The sequence below is a fragment of the Ambystoma mexicanum genome, chromosome 6q (genome assembly GCF_040938575.1).
Source record: "Ambystoma mexicanum isolate Mex_15411 chromosome 6q, UKY_AmexF1_1, whole genome shotgun sequence".
NCBI lineage: Eukaryota > Metazoa > Chordata > Amphibia > Caudata > Ambystomatidae > Ambystoma > Ambystoma mexicanum.
In genome coordinates, this window is record NC_090937.1 from 1,074,677,148 (window position 1) to 1,074,701,332 (window position 24,185).

General features: G+C 42.0%; 1 protein-coding gene across 3 annotated transcripts in view; it reads left to right on the forward strand.

Moving 5' to 3' along the window:
• Positions 1 to 24,185, forward strand: part of AASDH (aminoadipate-semialdehyde dehydrogenase) — an 853,386-nt gene that overhangs the window by 182,623 nt on the left and 646,578 nt on the right. For all 3 annotated transcript variants that reach the window (XM_069631618.1, XM_069631617.1, XM_069631619.1), the window contains exon 5: positions 11,350 to 11,542. In XM_069631618.1, coding sequence (XP_069487719.1) covers positions 11,350 to 11,542 — 193 coding nt within the window. The remainder of the gene's footprint in view (positions 1 to 11,349; positions 11,543 to 24,185) is intronic.

The window sequence follows — 24,185 nt, forward strand, 5'->3', positions numbered from 1 at the left end:
TTGAGGCTGCCATTTTGCCTGCGGCCCCAGGTGGCCTCCACCTCCCAACATTTAAATAACCTATTTCCCACAAAGTGGCAGTGCAAGTGGCAGTCGGCAGTGTCAGAGTTTGGTGTTTGGTGTTCAGCTAGTAGAATTACACATGTTTGACAGTAAATGGTGGGCTCCACCTCTCAACATTGAAATACTCGTTTTCCGCGAAGTGCTTGCGAAGTGCTTACGAAGTGGCGGTCGGCGGTCCGGCGGTGGCGGCGTCTTGGACGTCTGACGCAGCACGTAGACTGGCCTGAGGTGTGTAAAAGCGACCTTTCAATCTGTTATCTGACAACCATTTCCGTGAGGACCGGCTACATTAGTACCGCCAATTGAGTGCTAATGCAAGCTACCTTGTTTGATTACGGCCACATGGCGTGTCTCGTACACCTTTCTGCATACGGGAGCATTGAAAGTGAAAAATTAAAGGTGCCAGGGTCTGCAGGGAGTTTCCCTTTTGAGCTAACGCCCCTGTTGTTGGAATCCATTGCAAACAGTCACACCCACGTGTGGTTACATTTACCTTCCATTCATGAGATTGAGTTTTATATCTGTCTTCTGAACAGTTACTTGTGCAAGATATTGCAGTATTGCAACTATAGCTTTAATGCTGAGACAGGTTTTCGTGTTTTTAAGTGTGACTTCAAAGTTGTCAGTGACTGTGGGGATCTTCCGTTTGAGCTGACGCATCCTGTGCTTAATCACCATCAGTCTAGGAGATTTCCAGACATAAGTGTAGTGCTTATACTATCTATCCGTTGGACGGAGCTCTTACCACTGTGAGAAGTTGTGGTCTTTCACTTAGGACTGATGGTTAATTACTCCTAAATATTTTTAAACATGCAAGGAAAATCGAAAAGCTACAATCTCAGGTGGGCACCCACGCCACTAGACTAAGAATTGGGGGATAATTTGAAGTCTGAGGCAACAAAGGCAAATCCTAGAGACCAACAGGATATTATCACATTCTTCCAGGTACACCCTAATGACTATAGTCAAGCAGTTCAATATTTACACGATACTGTCCTTTTGGGACTTGTAAATGAGATGAGTTATGGGATTGATATTTCGGGGCCTATACCCAGTGATGTGGAAAGACGATCCAACAGGTCCTTGATGGCGGCATGTTTGGGTCTGGAAGATGATATCCAAGCCCTGGACATACCATCTAGCCGTTAAGTGCCTCCCTGAACATGCTTGAATCGCCTGAGAGTAGGGAAGACGGGACTCAAAACATGAGTGCAGAGGACAGAGTGCAGGAGCGCACTTTGGTTGGTGATCGGTCTTCCTTGCCCTTTCAACGAGACAACACTTTTCATCACGACTCTTCCAAAATAGGAGGTTGTTCCATTGCTGCGTTAAATTTAGAGCTACAGTCATTTATCAGACTATATGATACTTTAGAGGTAAGATCCATTACCTCAACTTTGACTGAATTAACGGATTTGATAAAAACTTGTGATAATTGTTGTACCAAGGTAAAGGCCAATGTTCCCTCGGAAATCTCGATGAAAGCCTCAGAGGAAAAAGTAATATCATTGGATACCAGTACTGTACTATGTGTACTCTGTACTGTGTTCAGTCTATCCCTGACAAGAAAACAAGCCCTGGTTGACGCATGAAAAATCCCCAAAAATGTGAAAGGTATGGCTAAAGGGACAAACAAGGGATCTAGAAAATGATTAAGAAATATTTTAAGTGTGATGCAGAAAAAAGCACAGTATTTATCTAAACGAAGAGATGTCAATTGAGTTCCCGAAACGATAGTAATTAAGGATACTCAACAACTGAGTAGAATGTGACAGTGAATGAGGAAGCGCAAACGCCCACCTATTAGTACATTAATAGTGAAGTTCAGTCCGCTAAGTGTCATAATGTGGGTGGAAACAAAGGAAGTAAAAGTAGAAAAAATAAAGGGAATAAATGGACAGACCTAAAGAGATTTTTCCACTGAATAAAGATGGCAGTGCGAAGAATGAGGACAAAGAACTTGAACAGAACAATAATGAGATGAATAGAAACTCTAATTCAGTCTAGTAAGAGATAATGGAAGTCACAGAGACCTCTGTTGAAGCTATGAATAATGGCGTAATTACAACAAGGGCCGGAATAGATCCAAGGGAAACTGATGGTTTAAGTTCAAGTTCTAAATTGAGTGCCTTTTATAATAAGATTGTAAAACAAAGACAATGCTATACAACAGCCTCCACCTCTAGATGACGACCCATTAATAATAATATTTGAATCAGTATTTGATGACGATCGCGAAATCCCTCGGAAAAGGTCAAAGGTCTTAGTCTTAAGTACTATTTCTGCATTCAAGGTTATTTCTACGACTGATTTAAAATGTGTTTATTTGTTTGATTCATGGGCGGACAAGTGTGCAGTACGTATTTATTCAAAACTAATAAAAAACGTAGTATATGCTAGTTATGATCAGACCAATACACTGGGAATGAGAACTTTGATGACTTTAGCGGGTCTGCAAAAGCGGAAATGAATATAAAATGTACAATTGATGAGTAGGGCCAGAGGCAGGTGGTGTTCGACCAAGACCCAGCGATTTGGGCCTGGCTGGCGTCCTCATTTACAACTTCAATTTGGAATCGACCAGGCTTTGGGAAAAGAGGAGGTTAAATTATTGAGCTGGAATTCATGAGGGTGAATTAGTTTTTAGAATACGAATGAGAAATGTATTTCATGAATTTGACATGGTCCTCATTCAAGAGACGTGGTTAAATGTTGTTCTGGTTTTGGATGGCTTCATGCTTGATACTAAATTAGCAAGCAAAGGTACTAAAGGGAAACCGTTTGGAGGTATTATAACATAAAAAGATAGGTTAATTAAAAACATTAAAACAGAGTCTGATGCAATTCTAGTGACTGGCGTGTTTAATAACATAGATAAAACATTATCTTTGACCCTTGTGATTAATATTTTTTTAACACGATTTGTGTGAATAATGATGAGCTGATTAACGAATTGGAAAATGTATTGATAGGCTGGTCTAGTGAGAACTGTGACGGTCCCTAATAATTCCTGGGGATTCTAATTGTATATGCCCAAAAATGTATCAATCATCTCAGAAGCTGGATGAGGATATCCTTTGTGAACCGTTATCCAGAATATCAGGAACAAAACTGAAAGATGGCAGTATTTGGGCAAGATTTCGCGCCAGATGGGATGGTATCTAACTCCATGCTCATTTTAGTAAGGAAGTCTTTCCCAAACCGACATGGTTTGGAATTTCCTCCTCCACAGTAATGGATTATATCTTTCTTGCAAGTGTCGAACTAAAAGGTACATGTACCTTTTGAAATAATAATAGGTCTAGTGATCATGCTATACTGACCACGAGCTTCTTAACATCGGTAAAATAATAACCCAGCATCTACTAATGGGATAACGAACTTTGCAGGAAATCGGTTCGTTCAGTTCAGTAAAAACAATAGATACCTGGAAAAATGGTGGCAGAATCTAACTGAAGATAGGAAGAACTTTCATGGTTCTCCTGAAGAGTTTACCAATACTCTTGGTGTTCCTAAAGGGAGATTTAAGATGATAGGAAAGAGGAAGCAGACCATATTTGCCGAGGGAAAAGGGAATCATTTCGATAGCATTATAAATGCACACAAACAAAATATAAGGGCTGATATGAGGAGGGCAAAGAAATCCACCACAACCGATTGGGAAGAGAAGAAAAGAAAGATACGTATTCTCAAGCAGAAACACAAAAATTGGTTAAAGAATTACAAAATTCAGAATAACATAAAGGAGAATCAAGAATTTTTAATAGATTTAGCCAACAGGGATGTGTGAGAAACCAGAGGGTGTCTCATCTGCTAGTCCCCGGGGATTTCTCTCTCAGGTGGCCAGGGCATGACCATCGCCTTTGGATCTAGACCCTGGGGGTGGATCAGTGCGGGAGGATCACCTGGATGAGGGGTCTTCGGGGAGATAGCCGATGGTGAGACGCGGTATTCTCCCCTTTTTTGTTCATCTACCCATCCTATTTTTTAGGATTTTCCCCCAAAGTCCCAGGACCCTCCCTTTTTACGCAATCACTGGGCCAAGGAAGAAGGTGGCTGAGAGTAACCAGACTAACTCGATCACATTGTACTGGACATGTCCCGTTAATCGGGTCAGGCAAAGTCAGGCACTTTACCCTAAGTGCATAGACCTGATACCAATTCGCTCTCCTCACATGAATAAAAGGCAACACTCTGAGCAAGGCGGACCACGAGAACGAGCAGAACTTCTGGGACAAAGGCACACCTACTGGAGCAGAGCAACAGAGCAAGGGTCGAGAGCAGCGGGCCAAAAACCCCAAGGCTTCCCTACTGGAGGTCGTTGCCTCTGACAGGCCGCAAAAGATGCGTGGAGAAGGCCAGATCCCACAAGTGAAAATTGCATTGTGTTTCAAGGACACAAGTGACCTTCCCGGGTGAACGGCAGAGTTGGGGAGGCAAGGCCAAGCCTGTGGTACTAACCTTGTCTCGAAAATCGTAAAACGCAAAATTAAGAAAGAAGCGCACACAACAACAAGCAACCTGATAGACCGGTGTGTGTTAAATGGAATGAAGTAGCAACATCATATCACAAGTGAATGTTGCACGTGTGTGGATGGACGCAAAGAAAGGCAGACCAGTGAATGAACTTTAAAGTGAAATAAAGCTGCAAGATCAGCGATACTAAGTAACGCAGTGGTCCGGTGAAAGGAAGTAGCTCATTCCAAAGTCTCTGTGAAAGGTGCATTGTTTGAAGCTGAAGGGCAAACAATTGGCAAGAGTGAAAGTAAATAGTGAACGTTGATTCGAAGTGGTCCTGCTGTGGTCTGTAAAGAAAGCCTTGCACATTAGAAAGACTTTGACATCCGAAAGTGGTTTGAGCCTGATCGAGGTGGACCCGAAGTATATTAAGCTTGGGGGAAGAAAGCCCCCTTGCAACTTTTTGTGAACTGTATCGTGAGAGGTCTGAGCCCGGCAGAGGGGGACGCTTGTGAACATTTTGGTTGAAACATTATTTTGAAAGTCAGAGAAAGGAACTTTAAACGTGGAAGACCAGGCGGGCCTCGATCCACGGTTTTGAACGGTGCATTGTGTTTGAAGCTTAGCCAGAGTGTGTCATCCTGCCTACAAGGATTGCCTTACCTCGTGAGGCCTAACGTGGGGAGGAGAGCTGGTTCAGCCACATTACCATTTGAACTTTGACTTTTCCTTTTGCATACATATTCTCCTTATTACACTTTTTGTACAAGAGATTGGGCATGCATTAGGTTTTTGTAAGTATAGGCCATTTTGATTTGACAGACTCCACTAGGACTGTTTTGTTTATCGTTTGATGGTCCAGACTACTCCCATCTTAATTCTAGGGCAGAATAGGAGTTTCTCCAACACCAACATTGTCAATAAAGGTTTTACAAATTGTATCCATTGTTTCAGTGTCAATACTTGTGATACCATGCCATCCCTAAAGATGCTAGAGTAATTTGGTGGAAACTAAATAACAGGGAAGAGCTTCAATCGAAGCTTCAGTCATGTGTGGCAGAAGGAGTGGGTTAAGCACTTTTCTAAGACCTTTAGAAATAATTAATGTGATCTGGTTTTGGAAAATCAGTTTCAGATTTGGGTGAAAAATTGAAATAAAGTTCGACAGCAACGACATTAGGGTTGTCATCCAAAGGTCGAAGAATTCAAAATCTTGTGACCCAGATGGCACGTCAATTAGCCGTTTTAAAGATAATATTGAGTTATGGACTGACATTTTATTTAATTTGTTTACACAGATAGTCATGTCTTTAACGATTCCTGTGTCTTGGAACCATGCAATTCTTGTCCCTATTTTATTTTTTAGAAGGGAGTTGAGCGTTTAAGCTATCTCCTTATCTCTCTTATTGACTGTTCCTCAAATGGTTTAGCTAACATTGTACTGAAAGATCTTAATCAGTGGGTGAAAGGAATATGAAGATATAGTACTCTTCATACAGAATCTAAGAAGGGGATAGGTACAGTGATGAGTGGTTTGACACTTTCTGCTTCTATGGCCCAGGCTGGAGGTGCAACGGGGAGAGCATTGTATGTAGCAAGCTTGGACCTCTCCTTGCCCTTTGACAATGTGGATAGATCGATATTGTGGGGGGTGTTGGTCAGGTGGGGAGTAGATCCAGGCATGCTGCATATTTTACAATTATTTTATACTAATAATGAGGTCAGGAAAAGACTTACTGCGGAGGGTGATGTGATGAAACCTGCAGAGTCATTACTGAACCCCAGCCTAAGATCTCCTCCCATGTGGCCAAGTGAATGCAGATGCTTTCTGATCCTAACCTTGGTGGTAGTATCATGAGGGAGGATCACATGGTAGGAGATGGATGTCAGGGGGAAGTGGTGACTCCTTTGCGAGGCACGCAGTATTCATCCTCTTGTGCGGATGAGAGTCCTGTAATCCCCAAATATCTAATGGCATGGTGTTATTGCAAAGCCCCTCTCATGAGGAAACCCAAAGAACCTTCTCCTAAAAATGACCTAGGCAGAATACTTTATATATCTCGGAGGTTTCTGATTGGGATGTGACGTCCTCTAATGGCCATGATTCTGTCTTGGGTAGAAATCATATTATAATGTTAAGTCGCACATCCCTCATATCATATCTCCTAACCTTAATGACATCCATTACAACAATCAAACAGAAATGAGTAGACTTAAGACTGAAGTCCATTATGGACTTCAAGATCCATAATGCCTTTTATAATGGGACGAGGAAGAAGGACCAAGAGTTAATGAGGATCAAAAGTACCACTGAAGAGAATATGCAGTGTAGATTTTTTAAAGGCACTTGAGCTGGACCTTTAAATCTGAACATGTACCACAGCTGTGGAGAAGAGGAAGGGAAGGAGCAGCAGAGGCAGAAGCAATTTGGGAAGAATCTAAAGTGGTTGAAGCTGCAGGGGAAACAAGCACCAGGTGTGCAGAAAGGCTAAGGAAGTGGACGCGATGGTGTCTGCAAGGAGAACAGAGGATCGGGAGAGCTGTGGCCGCTGAAAGTGGAGCAGCAGAGGTTCCCAGAGAGAGAGACCCAGACGGCGAGAGAACCGAAGAGGTTGTCGAGATGCTGACGAGAAGCACTGCTCTGCCGTGCAGCACGTGAGGACGCCGCTGAAGCTGCCAACAGTAACTGGTGAGCTTCAGAAGAGATACAGGGTACCAGGGCGCTTTGTAGAGTTTACCATTCCCCTAATTAAGCCACGGGCAGCCATAGAAACACGTGAAATAAGGATGGGGAGGCAAATAAAGTTAAGTGAGTGTCTAAATTAAACCCTTAACACTCAAAATTTAAAAGAGCAAAAAGGGCACAATGTTCCGTTTATGAAATGTAAATCTGGGGAAACCTGTAACCCGCATTGCCAACATCCAAAAGACTATTCAGAAGAAGTAAAAGAGCAAAAAGGGGCACAATACACCATTTCTGAGATGTCAACTTTGGGAAAACTGTAACCCACATTGCCAACAATGCAGAGACTGTAACAAAGAGATAAAAGGGCAACAAGAGTGTAATTCTCCTTTCCTGTAAATCTTTAAACCCATATTGCCACTGGCGGGCAAGTACACCAGGAAAGAAACCATTGCATTGAAGAAATGTGGTGATGGTAAAAAGTTGTTGTGGAAAGACATCGGTAATTTTATCATACTGATAAACATAGTTGTTGTGCTATCCTGACAAAAGTATTCCATTGTAAGAATCATTGTGTTGAGGAAAACAATTGCCTTGGTTTATGAATAAGTGTTTTGCGAAAGAAACACTTGTCTTACCAGGAAGGTTTTTGTGGAGGAAAGCAATTGTTTTGATTTTTGATCAAGTGTTTGTGAAAGAGACATTTACTTTACCAAGTGGAGAGACACAGTGGATGAGAAAGAAATGTGTTGTTGTATTGAACAGAACTTTGTTGAAATAGAACTTTCCCATGGGTATTCCTAAATTAATCCAGGGTATGGGAGCCCAACCCTGGTCACAAGGAGTACTCTTTACAAACTATAACTTTGAACTTTTGCATTGTTTTATTCAACTGAAGACAGCCAATTATTCCTTGTGTACTTTAGTTATATGTATTAGTGTGAGGGTCAGATGCTTTCTGGACAGGTCATCGTTTTTTAGTTTTAGTTTGCTAGGTAGGGACATTCTAGTTAGGATAGGAAACGATATGTGTTTATCTCAACCCTTTTAATAAATGACAAATATTGAGAAAACTATACCTTTGTGTCCGTCTCGCATTTCTGACCCCTCAGAGTGATCTCTCACGTACGATAAAGGTAAATAAAGGAGTCCATCAGTGTTGTGTAATTTCACAGTCACTTTTTAATTTATATATAGCTGATTTATGGGAGGAGAGCCTCAAATGGGGTCTCTACCCTCCGAAATTGAATGGGCAGGCCTGCAACATTCACTTAATAGGATTGCCTCTTACTTGTATGATAATAAAATGTTATAAATCCAGCAAAATCTGTAATAATGAGGATCAATAGTAAGAGGCCGAGAAAGCAGTGTGGTTTGTCTATAAACAATGTACACATAAATAAAGTAGAATCATTCTGCTATTTAGGCTATATCTTTTCAATGAAAAACATCAGCAATATACACAAAGGAAAAATTCAAAGTAAAATTAGAACATGCATCATCTCTCTGATGAAATCTATAAAGAAGTTACAGCGCTGATTTCCAGCTTTTCCAGTAAGCAGGGTGGCTTCACACTTTGGGGCACGCGCCAACTATACATAAGTGTTCATTCCAATGATAAAATATGGCCTAGAGGCCCTTTTGACTTTTGATTTAGCATGGCTTCAGGTAATCGAAGGGAAATTTTGGCGTTGGATCCTTGGTTTATCTCCTGGTGTTCCGATGGCCCTCATACGGTTAGAATTAGGATTACCATCTCTAAAAGCGGCAGTCCTAAAAAAGAGGGCAGGGTTCTTTTTGAAAATGATCAGTGGAACAACAAACCCGCTCCTTAGGGCAGTCCACCAGGAATTAGTTAAAAATCATACCACCTGCTCATTATATGAGACGATGACTAAATTCCTAGCGGAAATAGGCTGGACTTGTAGAGGAGTCAGATACTCAGAAGAAGTCCAAAATGCGCTTGGGAAACGTATTGAGTTATGGGATTGGTTGGAGAACTATTCCCACCTCAGTGCGTTAAAGAGCTATCAGTTTGTTCAGTACAGACTATACACCTTTATGAAGCCACAGGCGTATTTGAACCTTTGTCCATCTAAAAGGCTCAGGCGCTTCGTCTTATTTAGAATGGAACAACTACCAACAAGGATGGTTATGGGGAGCAGAGAAAAGATTCCTACTAAAGAGCGAGTCTGTCGCCTATGTAAATCAGCAGAAGCATTGGAGACAGCTAAACACTTACTAACCGAAAGTCAAACCATGGCTAGTACTATCCAGGTGCATATTGGTAGGTATGTACATAATCTGGAAAGCATTCGGGAATTGTCCTTTTGGTGTTATTGCACTAATTCCGCTAGCATGCGCCTGCTAATTGCCAGGTTGGGTCCAATGATATGAAAAATAGGAAAGGTGGTGACAATATTCCCCATGCTAAATGGATGTTGGGACGGGTCTGAGAGAATAATTATTAATACAATCTTTACCCTCGATCATTCCCGGAGGCCTCCTGAGCAAAGACTGATAAACATACTGTATCCTTATTCTAACTATCTGTGTTATTCCGAGACTATTGGGTCTTAAGGTAAAGAGTATATGGGGAAAGTAAGAATGAGAAGGATTTATTTTATTTATTTTAATTTGACTATATTCTGTTGAGATTCTATGAAAAATGATGGTTAAATGGTTTTTACATGTATTATTGTAATTTGAATGTTATGAATTGAATGTTAGGATTTGATGGATAATATGATATCAGTATGATATTGTATTGTTTTATATTTGTATAATATATGTGTAAAGTTTATTTTGAAAACTAAATCACATTAAATATTAAATTAAATAGTGTTTTTTACCAATGGAACATATTTTGACATCTTAGAAGGACGCTTCTGCAAGGAGGTCCTCAGTATGTCAAAATCTGTCCCAATTAGTGTAATAGGGTTGGAGCTAGGTCTTCAATCATAGTGATTCCAATACATTTGTAACTGTACTGCATTGTACAAGAAAGTCATGAATATGGAGGATCCCAGTTTAGGATATATTTTAGGTGAGACAATGAGACATGAATCTAATGTGTACTTGCAAAACTTTAGAAAAAGGTTATGGTTTTATGCAAATAGCTGAATTCAGGAACAATGATGCACAATGGCTAATACAAAGGAAAATTAGAATTTGAGGCAAAAATGCAGATAGTGAAGACTTATCAAGATCCAAATTGTGTAGTGTGATAGATCTTCTTGGTTTGGTACCAAAGGGGAAATTAAGCCATACTTAAAGTAATATCCCTCCCAGCTTTATGGAACTTGGCACATGCGATTTCGCCTCAATTGCCTTCCATCTTTAGGTCCAAGATTAAATATTCCCAGGGATTTAAGAATCTGCAGACTGTAAGAGTGAGTGTACTGAGACCTTGTTTCAAGTGGTGATGGATTGTCCATTACTGGTATTGAACAGGACACAATTCTTTGGCCCATTTGTGTACACGACCTCTGCAGTCATACACTTGGGTTTTTGGGAGAAACTAATACATGGAGTTCATGTTTCTTTAATGTTGGTGCTGGTAAGGTTTTTAATGGTGATTTTGAATTAACTGACTTTGGTTGTAGATCAAGGAAATGTGATTTTTGATACGATTTTAAGCAATTCGTGTGAGTATGAATTTTGAAAGTGTATTATTGAGGTTTTTCATTTTTAATATTGATTTTTAACATTGATTCTGGAATTTGATTATTGATATGCATAACAACATATTTTTTATCAGTGTATTATATGTGTATTAAATGTTGTGTAAGGTATGATGTATACCAAAAACAAAAATGAAAAAACTAAAACAGGTTTACCTGTGTATTGGTAAGAACAATTCCTGTGACTGCAGAACCAATAATGAAAGGAAAAACACAAGTGTAGGAGCTAAAAAGAAAAAGTATGTTTACTTTAAGAGCAAATGGTGGTGTATACAGAATAAAATTAGGAGCATGAAAGAAAGTATTGTCGTATTATTATTATTGCAAATGGGCTCTTTTGTTCATTTTACACTTCTCAAATATGGAAAACTGAGGTGTTTTGCTGAAATATGGTGAAAATAGACAAAAGAGCTATTCTCTAATTATTTTTTGCGTGAATTCAATAACGATCTTCTTTTTTAGATCCATTTTCAACATCACTGAACATGATGTGCTGTTCCTGGCCTCACCACTTACATTCGACCCATCAGTGGTTGAAATGTTTTCTGCTCTAAGTAGTGGTGCTTGTCTACTAATAGTGCCAAATACCGTTAAAATGATGCCTCAGAAGCTGTGCGAGACCCTTTTTCACCGTCACAAACTAACAGTCTTACAGGTAAGAAAATACAATAGTCTATTTTGGATAGACGGTTGAGGATGGAAACATTTTATTTTCAACTTCTGGTGCTTTTACATTCTGTGGTTCAGAGTAATGATGAATTGCAATGTGAACATTTGAGAAAATGCATTGTATGACAAGAGTCTCTATATATCACATGGCCAGTAAATGTTTTCATTGTTCCTTTAAGCAATACTGCTATTGGTAGAATGGATTTTCCGAAATTCTTTAACCTTCATTTCCATTGATTTTCAACTATTATACTCCAATTGGAAATGTTCTGATAAACTATCATATATAATGTTGTGGGATTATGTGTAGTTAGTTTTCTATACAGAATTGGAAAATGTGTGTAAAATATTTTAAAGACATTCGATAAGACATGGAGGATATTTGATAACTACCATAATACATCTGAACGATCTATTTGTATAAAAACAATTAAAAAGAATGCTTACATTCTTAAACTATTATACACATTAGTAAGCAGTTGCGTCATTACTTTTAATTGAAATTGTACCCCATGTACCCCCTTCCGTAATGTGTCTTTGTTAGTTGTCATATTTCCCCATTATACTTTAATTCATATTATTTTTTATTATTTATACATTTGTATATCAGGACCGTAATCTGCTTTAACATGCACTTTTTTTATGAGCTACTCCATTTGTTTAATATATTCCTATATTTAATGTGCCTCTCTTTCCTCAACATGTATTTCCCTATTGTATATGCTATTGTTCTCTAAAGCACATGTGTGCATCTATATTTTATGACTTATTAAAATACTAATACATAATTTTTTAGCAAAAAACAAACACATCATACAAGAAAAGGCAAATTGAGGCTCCAATCTCATGTTGAAGGACGATCCCACCATCCTAGTCTAGGCTTACATACTCTCAAAAGGTCTTAATGAATATTGCTTGAATACAGCCAGGGTACCCCTGCGGTCTAAGCTGCCCTGATATAAGGGGAGCTTAAGGCTGTAGCCTAGTCTATCTAACTCCCTTAGGTTTGTTCTAAGTAACCTTTCAGGGATAGTCTCATTGCCCTCTGTATCTGGTGACAGTCTTTCAGTTAGTTTCCTCTTTTCCTCTTTTAATACACCACCCTTCTCTCTCTCTCTTTCTGCCTTTCTACTCTTGTTCGTATCGCATTCTCCCATCTCCACCTCCCTCCTGATCTTACTACGCTGCTCAATTCAACTACGTCTGTTCATCTCTACCCACCTATCTCTATCTTCCTCTCTACTCTTTCTGCCTCTCCCGGTCTATATCTGCAATCCTGCATAACTTTGATGTTACTTATTTTTATTTCTCGTGCTCTCTCTCAATCACTCTTAATTCTCCTGATATCTTTCCTAAACTATCCTCAGTTGCATTCTCACTCACCCCTAAGTATGCAACAAAAATTGGTACCACCGTCTCATTCCCAACACATTACCTTCACTCTCTCCAAACAATCCTCCACTTGCTGCACACTCCTCTGGTCTTTTGGTCCTCTTTGTCCTCTAACCTCAACTGAACACCTCTCGCTACAGACTAACTGTGCTGTATTTGTATAGGCCTAGCTTTTCTGTCTAGTCTGTTCCCTCTGCTCCCATTAGATGGCCAAATCGGCTGTTTCCCATGGCCAATCTCTTTCTCCGCTATTCCCAACTCCTCCTATCCCTTCCCTTTGTAGGCTGGAATTTCCCTAGAAGGCCCTTAAACGGTCCTTCAGCCCACTCTTTTTTCAGTTTCCATTTCCTTCCTGCTTGCCATGTGGTCTCCTGAATCGTTGGATCTCCGTCCCCTCCAGGATCAATAGGTCACTGTCCAATGGTTTTTTGGGAGTGTTTTCTGGTCTCTTCTACTGCTGTACATTCTCCACTTAGGTTTCTAGTACCACCACCCAGCTCCACTGTTCCCTTGATCCCAGTTGAGATTCTGGGGACCTTGTGGTGAGTGTTGGATTTCTCACTTGGCTCCTGATCGGGGGCGTCTAGACCATTTTCAACTTCTTGCATCACCCTTTTCTGGGTCGGATCTTGTCAATTGGACACAGGTTCAATTTGGGGCAATTTGGTACTTGTAGTCCAAGTTCTTCTTTACTTTGTGATGCTTCCCGGGATCCATGATCCATCCCAGGTTTCTAAGGTGTTTGGTGTATGCTGGTTGCTGTGGTCTCTGGGTCTTGTGTTGCTACATCAGGCGGCTTTGAACACCATGCCTCTGGGGAACCACATGAATGATCAAATAAAGAGACCTGGCCAGAGCAGAGGCGGACAGGCATCAAGTAAGAAACAAGCATACCAATGCACATACACAGCCCCACACAGACCAGGAACCTGTCAGTCCAGAAAAAGTAGACACCCCTCAATCATAAGGCAATGTACTTTGTTGGCCGAAGACCAACCGCCTCTTGTGTTCAGTATTAGAAATATATAACCATAAGCTTGACTAAAGTGCGGCCATTTTAAGGTGACTGAAATCGCCATTTTGTTTTCTCTAATGTTTGCCTTTTGCTTTCTGTTAAAACTGCTTTGCTGAAAACTTATTCTGCTCCACTAGTGCATAACGCACGGCCACGAGAGACATGTTGAAACATAATGCAGCAACCCAGACAGAAATGCCCGGTCTCCTCCCTCACAAATCCTTGGAAGTAAGCAGCATTCTAATCAGTACACAGGTGCCAGCTAGTCTCGTTAATACAGTAGAAATGTTAGAAGCAAACATTAAATGGCTTGAATTATGCTCTTCTTTGCGGCCCCCCTTTCCTGAGCCCTGTAGAGCCCTGGAGAGCAAGTTGACCCCCAGTACACGAATAGAAACTAAGAGATAGCAAGGCCTGGAATGTGTCTCTCCCCCTGCACGCAACTTGCTTGCAAAAACAGAAGCATTATGTTCTTTAAACAAAAGGTGTTCGGGGCGCCCCTGTGAAAGCGATGAGACTCCTTTGCAGATCTGCACACAACTGATCCCTGATCGACGTGTCCGGCCAGAGAACAAGGAGGCAAGGGTCCCGAAACGAGGCAGAGTGAGCCAAGATACGCAGACACAATGTCATTGGTTGCGTCAGTATACAGACGAATTGCGTCTTAAAAGACGATTTGACTGATTAGGTGAGTCGTGCCTCGATTCAAAGTAACCCTGATATTGGTTGAGAGTTGATTTTGCAAAATCAAACACCCAGTGTAAGGTTGATTAGCTGAGGGTAAGGTTAAAACATGCCTGGGGTATTGCCCACTTTAGCTGGATTTTTCCGCTGCGGTAGACGATCTTTGGAAACTGGCCAGGTCGCGCCACCCGAAGGGTCGCCGGCGTATGAGATGTATGTGAAATATGGTGTAAGAGCGATAATGTTTTGCGAGACTTGGCATAGGCACACCAGAAAAGAGGAAGATCTTCAGTGGCCGAATCATGGGAGTTTTGAGATTACGAGAATAGATAACTTGGAGAAGGTGTGGATGAAAAAGAAAACGCGCCCTGCAGCATTTGAAATCTTAGGGACTGGAGGAGGGAAGCTATGCTTCGTTGGAGAAGTAGAGAGAAACATGCACGCATGCATAAGTTGAAAGCAGAGAGAGTGAAAGAAAAAGAGGAGGAGGAGTGGAATGATAGTTTGAGAAAGTCAAATAGACGCGATCAGTTGAGTATAGAAAAAATATACCCAAAACGAGAGTTGCATTCATCAGATGAATTGATAAATAAAACATTGACTTATACAAAGCGAGGCCCAAGGGGAGAGACTAAAAAGACCGCGTCAGTGACTATTGCACACCCCCCTCCAGTTGCTTAGCCCCTCCCTACTGATCCAATCCCAGCACAGCCACAGACCACACAATCAGCGCCTCCCATTAGCCAGTCAGCGCCGCAACAGTCACTTCCCGTTCTCGTTGTCCCATCTGCACCTCCCTCCCTAGAGATCGTTTCTGTCCCCTCTGCCCCTCCTGTAATTGAACTTGAACTCATTGAAACGAGGGAAGGGACAGGACAAAGTGGATGTGCGAGAGTGACCCGTAGTGCGATCAGCAAGGAGAGAAAACGAGAATTGCAAGAACAGGCATAGATGTATATAAACGGGAATGCTGAAACGTCAACGCTGGCTTCGATGTATGATTCCAGGAGGAGCAATGAAAGACAGGTAGTGTTGGAATGCATGGGGGAATATGTAACAGATGGAAACAGTTAATTGGAAGGCTACCGCCACAACAGTTGTTGGATTTGAATGCATTAGCACGTTGTCGAGAGGGAGATGATGAAATAAGGGAGCATGTAGACCGACTTTTTGAATTCAAGAATGAACTTGATGATGAATATGCTGAAATGTTTGCCACACCGGGGTATAGGAGTAAAGATATTAGGAGAGATAGAAGGCAAGCGGCGTTGCCATATATACAGCAGCGATTTTTGCCGTGGCCAAGACAGCCAAGTGATAAACTAAAAGTATGTATACGAGAGGCGTTAAAATGGATTTCAGATCCTAGTATTCCCACAATGGAAATACATGAGATATTTGATGAATACCCCTTGCCAATGAAGAAAAAAGCACTGCAGACAATGGTTGAATATTTGATAGACAAAGATATAGCTGAGAAGAAAGCCAGCCTCCCTGAAATGATGGCAGTATATAAGAGAGCATTAGAACGTGGAACAGGAGAAACAGGCTTATCACTTGATTTGGGAATATTATTGCATATGAGAGAAGGGGGAGGAACAGTGAGTGCGATATTTCCCATTAGAGAAGTCCCACCTACCTTTGTACCAAAAGTAGAGATTCCTGCAATAGGTACCACACCAGCGTGGGTAACAGAAGCACATTATACAGCACAATATGTGCACGTCCCCTTCTCCAGACAAGAAGTAAATAACATAAAACGGATGATTCCCGATATAAGAAAGAATCCGGCGGGATTCTATAAGGAAATAGAGTCCTATTTGAGATCGTCTATGTTCACTATGGATGATATAGATCTGATATTCCCAGTAGTTCTGCCAGCAGACTTATGGAAGCAAATAAGAAAAGCGGATGACGAAACGGCCTATGGCGCCACTTGGGCGAATTTAGTAGTGGAGGATAAGGAGCGAGAAGCGGGAGGAAAACCGGATGCAAATATGGTGGCGTAATCAGGCAGTTGCGAAAGTTCAGGAAAACGATCATCCTAATTGCCCCGGATTGGGCCAGGAGGACATGGTACCCGGATCTTCTGAACATGTCCATCTGCCCTCCAATACGTCTTCCACAAAGAGAGGATCTCCTCTTGCAAGAGGAAGGTCGGGTTCTCCATCCAGAGGTCAAGATACTCAGCCTTCACGCATGGTTTCTGAGAGGCAGAGATATAAGGATTGGGACCTCCTGGATGACGTAATGGAGATTTTGCTTTCGTGCAGAAGGCCAGCAACACAATTCTTTTACCAGTGTCGTTGGCACAAGTGCAGTAACTGGTGCAAGGACAAGAATGTAGACCCATTCCTATGTAATACACCTATGGTACTTTCTTTCCTTTTACACTTGGCCAATCTGGTGCTTCAGGTTGGCACAATAAAAGGATACCTGGCAGAGCTGTCTATTTTTAAGCGCTCCTCAGAATACGTTTCTTACTTCAAGATGCCTTTGATTGAACAGTTCCTGAAAGGTCTCACTAATGTGTACCGTCCAGTCCCATTTCAGGTACCCGTGTGTGATTTAAATTAAGTTTTAAAGTTCCTTACATGCATTCCTTTTGAGCCCTTGCACTCTTGTCCGCTAAGGATTCTTACTTTAAAGAAAATCCTTCTAGTGGCAATTACATCAGCCCGCAGGGTGAGTGAGTAGCAGGCTCTCTTGTTATCCTCCTGACACCATCTTTCATAAGGACAAGGTTATTCTCAGAGTCAAACCCTCGTTTTTGCCTAAAATAGTCTGACTTTCACCTATCGCAAAAAATCACTCTGCCTTCTTCATTCAAGTAAGGAGGAAGAAAGACTACACAGACTGGACCCCAAAAGGGCCCTCAGTTTTCATATCGCTAGATTCGAAAAATGTTGGTAAAGTGACCAACTTTTCGTTGGATGTACTGGACATAAAATGGGCCTAGCAGTAACGAAAACAGACATTATCCAGATGGATAATTTTGTGGGTAAGTCGTACACGTCCGATTCCCTCACTGCTCACAGGTACTCTGCTTCAATGGCTCCTTGCAACCCGGCAACTTGCTACTTTTGGTCTGCTGCTGCCCACGCTACTTCTAGAAGGAGCTTCCCGTGCTCCCAAGGTTCTGTAGGTTCTCTGGTGCTCGCCGGCCACTATAGAGAGCCTACTGGGGAAGACAACTTTGCACGCTTTCGCATGCTGCTGCGCAGCCTCTGCCAAACAGGCCTTCAGAGGGTAAGCTTCCCTCTTTCACATTTCCCACTGCCCTATCGATTGGACCAATACAATTCACTCAAGGCCTCTGGAGGCAAGACCCTCTCAGGACCGGCTACTGTTCGCTGCTCAACAGTAGTCCCGACATCTTCTCCTTCCAAGTTCTGCTTACGTTGCTCACACTGCTTTCTCTGCTCACTCTGCTCTCTAATGACCAGCACCTCAGGGGGCCTTTTAGGCCTCCCAGTCTTCCTCAGTTGTGGGTAATTTCTACGAATAAGCTGACCGCTTCCACAGTTTTGTTTCTCTTTAGCCCTCTTCTTCATCCCAGTACTTCGGGAATTATGGAACTTGAAGTCCCTAATGGCAAAGTTAGTTTTTCTCACTTCTTCTGTTTTGCAATAAGCCGTTACAAGGTTGGGGTCTTGGGCGTCTCAGGCAAGTTGAACAATCGGTTTTCCCATCCCTCCTGACCTGCCTTCCCCCTCGTGTGATCCTCCTGCAGAAAACCACCTCCAGGGTCGGGATCAGAAAGTGTCTGCCTTTCCCTGGCCATATGAGAAGAGTTCCAGGCAAGGTTTTCGGGAGAAATCATCACTGGTTCATCATAATAGCCATCACAAATGAAACAGTCATATCCATATTGTGGGACGATCGTGACGCCCCACTTTGCCCATTTGCGGTGACCGTCTTTCGGGCCGACATGCCAGCATTCATGCGGTTTGTAAAGTTTTGGTTGTCGATGTGTAGCTAAACCTTTTTTCTCACAAATGGAACGCCATGTGCTTCGATAGAAAATAGATGATTGAACACAATTGAATTATATTTTAATCCCCATAACTTTCACTTTCACAGTTCGTGCTGTGATTAAAGCATCGATTAACAGAATCGGTACGATTGCATGGAATGTGACAGTCGACCTAAACATTTCAGCTATCACTTGTAGTAAACAATGTGTTCTTCCACTGATTATCTGCGCCAAAAGTTTGAATGATTTGTTGGATATAGTCAACTTTCTTTTTTGATGAATTAAGAAATATAACGGGTTGGTAAATTCCCAACTATGATTATTTGTTGAAAGGTATAAGTTGTTTGCTTCTTTTTGTGAAAAGGATGAAACATTTACTGTTTGTGTGCGTTAGGTAACGTGATGACTTTGTTGATGACACCATATGTTTGGCTGGCTACGCTGTGCACCAACTTCACAGGAAGAGCTGTAGTATATCGATTTAGCATGATCAATGTCAGCTGAGGGGTGGGTGATATGATATACTGCAACAAAGGCACTTGAACATATGGATGGATTAACAGATAAAATCATAACAAGATGACGGTTTATGACCCTTGAGGTTCGCATGTCTAAATGTCCGGAAATCTAAGGTAAGATGATTTGGAAAGACATTTGGATTGATCGATATATATACTCAAAAATATATGCCCTATCGATTAGGCCAATGAAATTCCTGAGAGTACTTCTCCTTTAACAAGGAGTTTGCAATATAGCAGTTCAGTGTCTGATATATTTTGGATAGAGCAAGAGTCCCTTTTTCAATGATTGCACCCTTATTCTCTATACACACTTCGCAGATTAAAAAAAAGCATTTTGAAAGCCATGTGTCCCCTTTTTAAGTCTTGCACGTATAGCAATGCAGTTATTGTCAGTAACTTGCAGTCTTTGAGAACTTTGAAATTGTGGACATTAATTGGGGATCGCCAATGGTCCCAACTGATACCCCGACCATTTGCTTGGTAGCACTAACTTTTCTCTTTCAACCCTTTGCTAATCGATCTCAGAGGCAGCAGTGTAAAAATAAAGTAAACTTTTCTCTGATGAAAACCATGTTTACTTTGCTAATTTCCATTGCTTGTCCCTCCCTGAAGCCTTCACCAATCTGAGTGGGAACTCTTCTTGCTAGCCTCATTGTGGAACCAGGACTATGCTGGCACAGTGCAAGTTGGAAGAGGGAAAGCCTGGAAAAAGTTGAGAAGTGCAGGATCATCTGTGCCATTCTGCCTAGAGAACGCTTTATACAATTGTCTCATTCTGACAGATCTGTGTAGGGGTTTTGGAGATAAAACCTTCTGTCTGTCTTTCTGGCACAGTTCCACTACATCACAGAACCACAGTTGTACAGCTTTCAGTAATCTTGTGCGCTTTGTCTACCTTCTCAATGTCCAATTGCTCACATGTAATTAGAGGAGGTGCTCTTTCCGGTACGTTTGCAAGCAGGACTGGAAATACATTTCTCTAAAAGATGCAATCACTTAAAAAGTCTAGTTGGAACACAACACAAAAATATTATTGCATGGCCCTGCGCCCATCAGTTAATTACCAACCGCCACATCTCTGTTCCTACTTTTTCCATCAAGGCTCCCTGCCTGTTCACTCTGGACCTGCAAGAGTGTGTGCTCGTGCAGATTGACCAATATAGCTAACAGATGCCCTGGAATCTGCCACTCCCTTAGCTTACACCATAAAAGGTTTCTGTAAATGCAGTCAAAGGCCTGCGTATAGTCTACTGCTGCCATGAACAGCGGTTGGTTTCCAGATTTCACTTATTCCTCTTTCAGCAAGCCCACAATTATTCCATTCAGTTCTGTGCCCAATCCCTTGCGGAAACCGGTTTAATATTTCTGCAATTGACCATTAGCGATAGCTCAGTTTACCAGTTCTCCCAGCATGAGTCCAGCAAAGATCTTGCTTTCACTGTCAAGAAGGGATATAGGACAGTAGTTTTCTTGTCTGATCCGATCTCCCTTCTCGTAGATGGGCACAACTACAGTACTTGACCAGGAGATAGGGAGTTTGTGCACCACCAACACAGCACTAAACAAGATGAATAAGATTGATGACCACATCAATGGATTCGATTTTAATACTGGTTTGAAAGACCATTAAGTCCAGCCGCTCTCGAGCTGGAAGACTTTATCAGCTCCTCTAGGGACTCAATTGATACTGATAGGTCCAACATGGTTTCTACAAGTTCAAATTCGATGTTGCGCAAGGGCTTTCTATATACATGCTGAAAAATGGGCTACCCACTCCCCTTCGGGTATGGGATTGCACTGTTGGGAACCTTGTGATGTGGTAATGCTAGTCATCAGGTCCCAGAAATTCCTGGAATTATGCTGTAACAGAATGTCGAGCATTCTGGCCCATTCATTAAGAGCCTGAATGAATTTATTACCCCTGATCCAGTTTGTATATGTCAGTTTTAGTTGTTTTATTTTGACTAAGTATAGCAAAGGGCCATAGCCACACTTTCTTAGCAACCGCATCCCCTTCATAGTTTTGTTTTTACTTTGGACTAGAGGATCAAAGGGATGGGTTTTCTTACCTATGTTTGACATTCTTCCCCTTGACTTGCTATTAAATCTATCGAGAATGTTTGAAATAGTGCTGGTTTAATGTTATCTATCTTTTACTCCAATATTGTTGAGCAGATAAAATAATGTATTGCCTTATTATATCTGGAAACATTACCTACGTATCCTGATATCCTGTTCCCTCTTTTATTCACAACAAGATTTGCGAACAAAGGGGAGAGTTAATACGTGGCGCTTCATACCTCATCTGCAGTGTGATCATTTTTTGATGGTCACCCAAATGTGTCTCCTACACCCTCATTTCCTCACAATGATCAAACCACATCTGAGAGAGGGCCAAGTAGTCCAGAAAAGGGAACTTCTGCCCAGATCTCCACATTGGCTTAGACAGAGTATCCCCATCAATTGAACCATTGGGGATTTTCACGCTCCAAGTTTCCAAGAACTCCACCCATAGTCTGCTGTCAACCAAGGGTTATTGGTTTAGTACCTGTGTTTTCCCCACTTCCCTCTATTACAGAAAGGCAACCAGCATTTAGGTCTCCTGCCACCATTACATCGGTCCCATTTCTGTCATAAATAACTTCTCACAAGAGTCACCCAATTTGCACAAGACAATTTCAACTGCAACACAGGTTGGGTTACCATAAAATTCACTAGCAACACCGATCATAGACCATGTCCCCTTCAGAATAACCCTTACTACCAACAAGCCATAGATGCTTTCTGAAAGAACTTCATACTCCTGCAACACAGAATATTTTACCGTTATAACTTGACCCTTTGATGCTCTGCCACCCGGACAGCTCTTGGCCATTTGTTGAAAGACGGTATGACATTCAACAATTACAGGGTCCAGTAGCCACACCACCTGCAAAAATATTATATCCTGAATATCAAACACTTTTTGTCTCTCTTTTGTTCCCAGGAAGCTCTTAAAGTCTTGCGAGTTCCAACTATTTTATCGGTTTGGACTAGAGTCCTGTCCCACAGTCTCCTAGATTCCTGTAGGAGTGCCCAAGTGAATCAGCGAGCCAATGCTAGTCTTGGTGGTAATTTTTGGACTTCTCAATTAGTGGTTCGATGAATTCCACCCTCCTTCCACCACCGTTGACGGGTCAAATTATCTACCAGCCTTCGAGAGCCCACGTGGAAGGGCCAGCACCAGGTTTCTCTTTTTCCTCAGAGACAGATCACTCTCCATGATGACCACTTCGTCGATCATAGCTCAAAGTCTTAGAGAGTCATTTTCAGAGAGAATCATCATCCCCACACTGTTTGATTTAAAGTCCAATTGGACACAGTCTGTTCTGTCATTGTGTGGGAAGTACACCCTGACTATGTCTTCTTGGGTATTGTACTTTTTTACTGAATCTAAAAGTTTGCATGTACAAAAAGGCCTAAAAATGCTACCACCAAAGGTTCGAACACCAAAGGTTCGAACACCAAATGTTCGAACCTTTGGTGGTAGCATTGTAGGCAAGTATAAAAAAAAAAGACTACGGGTGCTGCAGGGGTGTCCCCCACAACACCCCGCTCGCTATACTGCGTGGTATAGTGAGCAGGGGCTGCGGGGGACACCCCTGCAGCTCCCGGAAAAAAAAAGAAAGAAAAGGACCCTGCAGCGCCGGTTCCCGATCACAGAAGTGAAAGGGCACTGGGGCTGCAGGGACACAGCATCTGAAAAGGTAAGTAGGGTTTGGGTATGTTGGAGGTGTGGGTGGGGTTGTGTGGTGGGTGTGTTGTGGGTGGCTTGGTGGGGGTGTGGGTGGGGATGTGGGTCTGTGGTGATTTCAGTGTGTGTTTGCATAGGAAATGTGTGCACCTTTTGTGGTTTGCACATTTCTCATGCAAGCTTTTCCGTCGCAGACTTTTCCGCGGCGGAAAAAATCACGTAGATCCGTCTCTTGACCAAGCAAACGCAGCTGACGTATCTCATAAAAGAGATTAATAACATTGTGTTTCTTTTTAGCAATATCTCATGATGACCACCTTCGAGCCTTTCCAGAAGAAATCTTGTTAATGGCACAGGGTCCCTCGACCATCTTTCATCCTGCTTACGGGTCTCGGTGAAACCACCTCAGCAAACTGGTGATTTAACCTTCTCCCCTTGGCGGTTGGTACAATGGCACTGTAGCAGAATCTTGGCTCTTTCCCGTCATTCGTCAAATCAGTCATTCAGTATTCCAAGGTGTTGAGGACCATGCTCTGTTTGGGTGTTTTGAGCCTACAGGTGACCCGAGTTCTACCAGTATGTAAATCAGCCCCTCCCCCTCTTAGCTCTGTATAAATACCGTTAGCAATGTTTTTCCTAAGAAGGGAGTTTGATCTAAGTGCCCTTCCAAAACATAGGTCCTCTCACTTGTCCGATCAAGATTACATTGGAGACCCATGTCCATTTTTCCTGGTACAATGTTAATTAGGTGAGGGGTCTGGGAATGTTCTCTTAGACTTTGGGCAAATGTTTGCGTGCAGGATGAGATCATTCTACTCAAGCGATGTGTTGCACAAATTGTACCGTGTAGGGTTCCCAGATTTTTTTTAGGATTAGCCTCTTTATCAATGTTCAACGTTTTTCTTCAAGGCCACGCTCCAAACTTTGTTTGCCGGGCGGCCCTCGTTCCTGGATGTTGTTGCTAAACCTGTATGATCATCAGGAATCACAATCAGTCCCCCAGAATCTTTATGCCGTAATTCCGGGCTCATGATCAAATCTGCCTTCTTGGAGTTTTAGGTGGAGGGCTCTTTGAACTTTGTGCTGATTCCTTAACCCACCCCTGTAGACTCTGGGGTTTGTTGTCTTGATAGCCACTTTTTTATGTGATGAACTTTGGGGGCACTCGAAGCGCCAACAGGTTCTTCTCATGTGGAGTGCCCAAGCTTCTAGCCCCACTCTCTGTTACACTGCCCAAGTCCTAATTTGTTGGCTCTCACAAGTCAACTTGCAATTGGGACGCTGCCTTTGGTTTGACTTTCAAAAAAT